Genomic DNA, 6,408 nt, shown 5'->3' with positions numbered 1-6,408 from the left:
GTGCGTTCCTGTAATCCCAGCTACTCGGGAGGCTGAGGCAGGAGATTTGCTTTTGAACCTGGGAGGCAGAGGTTGCAGTAAGCTAAGATCGCGCCATTGCACTCCAGCCTGGGCAAGAGCGAAACTCGATGTATTCAATTTGGGTTTCTTATGAGGAAACTAAGGTTTCTCTTCTCCATTTTAGAATTGCTAAATATTAAGTGCAAACAGAAAAATGTGTAAAATATATGTACCACTTAATACGTATACCTAGCAGCAGCTCCTCATGTTTGGGGCTATTGTCTTGAAAAGGCTAACCTGCCAGTAATTCTTTCAAACATGAGGAAAACCAAGCCGGGTGTGGTGGCTTATGCTTGTAATCCCAGCACTTTGGGAGGCTGAGGAGGGAGGATCACCTGAAGCCAGGAGTTCAAGACCAGCTTGGCCAACATGGTGAAACCCCATTTCTACTAAAAATACAAAAATTAGCTGAGCATGGGGACGGGCACCTGTAATCCCAGGTACTCGGGAGGCTGAGGCAGGAGAATCCCTTAAACTTGGGAGGCGGAGGTTGCAATGAGCCGAGATCGCACCACTGCTCTCCAGCCTGGGCGACAGAGCGAGACTCCATCTCAAAAAAAAAAAAAAAAATTGAAAAACCTTTTCTTTTTCTTCTTTTCTGTTTTCTTTTGAGAAAGAGTCTCACTCTGTTTCTCCAGCTGGAGTGCAGTGGCACGATGCTAGCCCAGTGTAGCCTTAATTCCCAGGCTCAAGCAATCCTCTCACCTCAGCCTCCGAGTAGCTGGGACCACAGGCATGTGCAACATGGCTCATTTTTTAAATTTTGTATAGAGATAGGGTCTCGCTATGTTGCCCACGATGGTCTGGAACTCCTAGGCTCAAGCCATCCTCCTGCCTCTTGGCCTCCTAAAGTGCTGGGATTACAGGTGTGAGTCAGCACACCTGGCCCTTTTTTTCTTCTTTGTAAACTAAAACTATTGGCCATTTCCTACAAGTTTTACACCAGTCATCTGGAAATTTGGGTTCTTCTTCCTAAATAGCATTACTATTGGCTTCACTAATGGGACTGGAATGTTGTTGATTAGCTTTCGACACAAGACTAGTATTGACCCAGCTTGAAGGTGCTACAGAAGGCAAGTCCCACTGGAGAAGCTACCTGGGACTGTGGGAGCCATTTTGACCCTCAGAGTCTGGAGACAGCTATTGTCATATTGATGGGCATCTTGACAGCACCTTTCCAAACTCTTTATTCAGCAACTTTGGTAACTCTGGAAGCCCCTAAGATAGCACAGGAATCGGAGAGCTGTGGTATCTGGTACCTATCTCCTAAGTGCCTTAGAGATATATAGCTAGCTTTGCTAAAAACGAAAACAAAAACAAAAACAAAACAAAACTAGGATTGTAGGATTGAGATGGTGGAAAAGATGGCAAATTTTGATGAATCTTCAGAACTGTGGGACACCGTAGCCTTCTCTTCCCAACCAGAGGAAAGACTAACTTTTTAAAAAAATGCCCATTATGCCCACTTAGTATGTAATTTTGCTTGCACTTTACAGCAATTTTAATGATGGTATTACCATTAGTTTTAGATAGAAAATAGGTAATTGCTCAAGAATCCAGCCAGTAAGTGGGATTCTGTCCTCTAGTCTCCACGACAGCAAGCCGTGCTCTCTCACTGTACAGCGCCAGGACACACCCAGGAAGAATGCTTTATTAGTGTGAGATGAAGACGTCAATGGCCAGGGCCTCACTGCAGCACCACCACTAAATCCAACAGCAAAGGAAACAAGAAAACACGGAAAGGGAGCTATTGTTTTCTGTTTTCCCAACGAGACTCCAGCCTGAGCCACTGAGGCATTCAGAGTTCCCAGATAGGCCAGATTCAGGGTGACAAGGAACCTTGTAAGCTATGTTTTTTCCTACTGATTAAGATTATGTTTTTTAAAGCATTTAAAAATTTTATTTTATTTTATTTTTAGATCACAGCAGCTAAGTCTTTTTATAAAAACACAGTCTAGGGCTTGGGTCCCAAAAGTTCACTAGGTTTTGTCCCATCAGATGATGTTTCCTCTTTAATGTATTTGTAATGTAAACCTGTCCCCATTTCTGCTGTGATCTTGGGACTGTGGCCAGCCTCCAGCCTTCCCCGCTGGTATGTCAACATTTAAATCTACAGCCAATAAGGAGGGTCGCAGTTTCAACAAAACCCGAAACACCTCAAACAAAACCAGCACCCCACCCCAGCCCCCCACTCCCCGGCTTCCCCAGTGGCTTATTCAAACTAACTTGAAGTCAAAAAACCATAAGCAAATATGCCTTTTCCAAATTTGCAGCCTCCAAGGCAGATGAAATGGTCAGACATTTGCCTTTTAGGGTTGTCCTGGGAAGAGCTGACAAAACGGGTGACAGCCCCTAAACAGCTGCCTGGGGAGGAGGACATCTGCCTCTGTTTCACCAGCCACTCAGTGCTCAGGCCTTGCCTTGCGCAACGCGGTGCCGCTGGGGAGCAATGGTTCTGAGCAGCCAGTTGTTATACGGCTTTTGTCTTAACGAAGCCACCCGTTACGGTAGAGCCATAACTCGCAGGAAGCCAGCTGTCAGGGCTGTGGCGCAGGCCCCTCTGGGTGGGAGGCAAGGGGAGAAAAACAGTGTCTGGCCAAATTCCCTTTCCGACACCTGAGCCTGGCTGGCTTTGTAACCGGAGAGTTTTGTGCCCTCTCCCCCATCCCATCTTCCCCGGGGAGATCCTGGGGCCCTTCTTGCTCTCCATCCTTGGAGGGAGCTCAGGGACATTTCGGGATTCTGGATTTCTTGGTCTGCAACTCCCTGTGTGCCAGGCGGGGCTGGGCCCCGCTGCGGCTGGCTGGCGTTTGGCGCTCTCAACGAGGGAGCGCTTCGCTTTGAAATCTACCCACTCCTTTTTTTTTTTTTTTTTTTAAACCAGGTATGATGATGTCAAACGTGATGCTGATGCTACAGTTACAGCCCCTGCTGGCGCAGCCTCTCTGATTCTCTCTCCCTCTCCGCGTCCAGTGCTGGGCTTTTTCAGACAAGTGCATCTCCTAACCAGGTCACATTTCAGCCGCGACCCACTCTCCGCCAGTCACCGGAGGCAGACCGCGGGAGGAGAGCTGAGGACAGCCGTGTGCGCTTCGCCAGCAGCGGGGTGGGAGGAAGGACATTAAAATACTGCAGAAGTCAAGACCCCCCAGGTCGAACCCAGACCACGATGCGCGCCCCGGGCTGCGGGCGGCTGGTGCTGCCGCTGCTGCTCCTGGCCGCGGCAGCCCTGGCCGAAGGCGACGCCAAGGGGCTCAAGGAGGGCGAGACCCCCGGCAATTTCATGGAGGACGAGCAATGGCTGTCGTCCATCTCGCAGTACAGCGGCAAGATCAAGCACTGGAACCGCTTCCGAGACGTGAGTCCGCAGGGCTGCCAAGGCAGAGACCCGGGGTTGCGGGTTCGGGGATTGAGCTCCGGGGTCTGCGGGAGCGGCCGCCGCACGTCGCAGCCCGAGGCTCCGCAGCCTGGCCGGCTAATTACACGGAAAGTAAACAGTACTGGGGGTCACAGCCCGGCGTCCCTCCCCTGTCCCTGCGGCCCGGGCCGGCGGCCCTGGGACCCCCCAGCCCCGGGACTCCCAGCTCCACACCTGCCCGACGCTCCGGGGGCGCGCGCTCCGGGGTCTCCCCTGCGGGCCGGGAGTGGGAAGGGGTGCGGGGCCGGGGGGACCCGGACCCCGGCTGCGGCTGGACCCCGACCCGGTCCCCAGCTGCGTTGTGCGAGCCGCCCCCGGGCCTGCCCCAGCCGCTGGGATGCTGCAGGCTGCACATACGGGGCACTGCAGCACCGGCAGGTCTGGGTGGGGCCGGCAGTGAGGGTGGCATCGGCTCGCGCGGTGCCCTCTGTTCCCACCGTGGGCTTTGCGGGAGGGGGACAGCATGGGACGGGAGTGTGACCGGGGCTCTGGGTCTGGGGTCCCAGCAGCCTTCCTAGGCGAGATGGTGGAAGGCGTGTCCGTACGGGTGGGCTGGGGTCCCCGTGCAGAAGGGCGCGCGAGGACCCAGGCTGGTTTTCCCGGACCAACATTTCAGGGGGGAATCCAGCCTGGAGCGAGGGGAGCAGCTCGGAGCCAGAGGAAGGCTCCCGGCCCGGTGGGCTTGAGAAGCCGGGGAGAGTCCAGAAGCTGGGTTTGGGGGCCCCCGGCGGGCGCCGCCCGAACCCCGGCGTAACCTTGGGCCGAACTCCGCGGGGTGGGGGCGGGGGGGTAGCTGCGGCACTTTTGTTTACCGGCACCTGTGGATCAGAGGGGAAGTCGCAGGCGGCGGCCCGGCGGGGCTGGCTCCTTCCTCTCGGCCGGGCCGGGTTGGGGGCTGGGGAAGCAGGGGTGAGGCAGGGCGGGCGGAGGGTGTGGCTGGACCCCGAGATCGTTGGGGGTGCTGTGGGGGATGGGCCCGGATGCGCCAGAGGCGACGCCGGCTGCTCCTGGCGACCTGGTGCTCACCGCCGCCCTGACCCCAGAAAACCTCTTCTAGGACCCTGGCCCTTACTCCTCCTTCCCCAGGTTCCCTCGTCCGACCCACCCAGTACAACGCAGGCCACACCATGACCTCTCCCGTTTTCTCTTAAACTGCGTGCATCCACAAGTTCCTTGGAAATTTGTTTAAAACACACATGCTTCATAGGCTATCCAGCCAAGTGATGGGAAGAGGCAGAGATTTGGATCTTTTTGTTACCGTCAGACAAGTGACTGTTTCTCCCCAAAGTCAAACTGGCAGGTTGTAATTCACAGAGGACAGCAGGAACCACGGGCAGCCAGGTCTCCAGGCTGAGTGGCCGGGCCCCCCGATGGGCTGCTGATCTCCGCCTTCGCCCCACATGCGACCTGTCCAGCCGCAGGAGCCTGGAGCCCCGCGAGGCCTTCCCGAGGCACCTGCAGGCCCGGCGCAGATGAGCCGCAGTCTCCTGCCGCCTCCTGGGCAGCAGCCTGGCCACAGCAGCGAGGGGGCGGCAGCAGGCCGGGCCATCCGGAATCCATGTGTCACTGGCCTAGGCCTCCCTCCGACTCACTGTCTGTTTGATCTGCCAAAATGGGACCAGTGAAGGTCAGAGGGAAAAGAAATGCTTAATCAGAACAGGAAAGGTTTAAAATAAAAGATTCCTCCCCACCTCCCTTCTTCCACCTGCTTCCAATAGCCAGCTCCGCGGGTGAGAATAAATGACTTACTGCTTGACCCCATGGCACTGGGCTACCCACCTGTCTCTCTGTATTGGTGCCAACCACTTCCCCCTTCCTCTCATGCTCATCAGAAGAAAGGCACTAGATTTGAAAGTCTTCAGGACTTGCACATATAAGATTCATGGGAAAGCTTTAGGTGTGTGTTGATTTTGGTAGCCTCAGGCTTTTGTAGGGCAGATGTCCTCTAAAACCCCATTTAAGGTAGTCCTGGCTGCAGGAGGACAGGGTCAGGGAGAGAAGTAGGACAAAGAAGGCTGGGCAAGAGGGCCTGGCCCTGGGGATCTGTTGACAGCCTCTGCAGAAAGGCAGGAAGGAGGCTGCTAGCTCAGAGCCACTGCATTGCATAACTCTAGGGGTGCCACAATAGAAATGGTGCCCCCTGAAGTTGTGCAGTGCCCAGACAGTACACAGGGTCCCCACCAGCACTACAAACACATCCCTCTTCTGCCAGAAGAAGCCCTACTTCCTGCCTAAGGGCTGAAGGCACTCTAACTGGGCCCAGTAGCAACGGGCTTTATATTTCCATTAGGCCAGCTCTTTGGAAAATATGCTCCTTGGTTCCTCAAAGGAGAAAGGGAAATTTCGTTTGAACCCCTTAAGGGGTTGCAAGGTTGAACTGGGACCTTGTTCATAACCCCAAAATGGTACAAGGCCCCCCTATTTGTCCTAGTAGGGTGGAGGCAAGCAGGACGAGTGGGATACTCTTGGGGAACAGGATTGGGAGGGAAATGCCTCATTCACGTGATGTGGACAGAACTGAAGGGGGAACTTGAGGGAATCAGGCTGAAAGGGTCAGGAGAATGAAGAAGAGCAAGAAAACTTGGGGAGTTGCTCCACTTTGGAATTGGCCAGAGCTGGTTGAGAGGGAGCGCAGCTTAGCATCTTTCTCTGAGCACCAGGATTATAGGGAAGGCAGGATTTACCAGTTGAGTAATCCTCCCCTCCAGTGGGCTCAGGGCTCTTACAGCCTGTGCCTGGGTCGATCTCTTCTAATGCTGGGTGCCCGGCTGCCAGGGAGGAGGGGATTCTGGCAGAAGACGGGGGAGGTTGTGGACTCCGCCTGGCTCCCTGGCCTACAGATCTAGCTGTACCCTGCCCTGGGCAGTCCTGGGCTTTTCCAAGCCCTGCTCTCCGATGCTCCTACCTCCCAATTCACTCCCTGCACAACT

At 54.9% G+C, this 6,408-nt stretch overlaps 1 protein-coding gene across 1 annotated transcript in view; it reads left to right on the top strand.

Moving 5' to 3' along the window:
- The first annotated feature begins 2,524 nt into the window (after nucleotides 1–2,524).
- Nucleotides 2,525–6,408, top strand: part of SPOCK2 (SPARC (osteonectin), cwcv and kazal like domains proteoglycan 2) — a 30,005-nt gene continuing 26,121 nt past the window's right edge. Inside the window, exons 1-2 of the mRNA XM_054659693.2 lie at nucleotides 2,525–2,567; nucleotides 2,945–3,418. Of these exons, the coding sequence (XP_054515668.1) occupies nucleotides 3,230–3,418 (189 nt within the window). The 5' untranslated portion in view covers nucleotides 2,525–2,567; nucleotides 2,945–3,229. The remainder of the gene's footprint in view (nucleotides 2,568–2,944; nucleotides 3,419–6,408) is intronic.

This window comes from Pan troglodytes, chromosome 8, assembly GCF_028858775.2.
Source record: "Pan troglodytes isolate AG18354 chromosome 8, NHGRI_mPanTro3-v2.0_pri, whole genome shotgun sequence".
In the NCBI taxonomy this organism is placed as follows: domain Eukaryota; kingdom Metazoa; phylum Chordata; class Mammalia; order Primates; family Hominidae; genus Pan; species Pan troglodytes.
The sequence above is the reverse complement of the archived record's forward strand: the minus strand, read 5'-3'. Positions and strand labels throughout refer to the sequence as shown.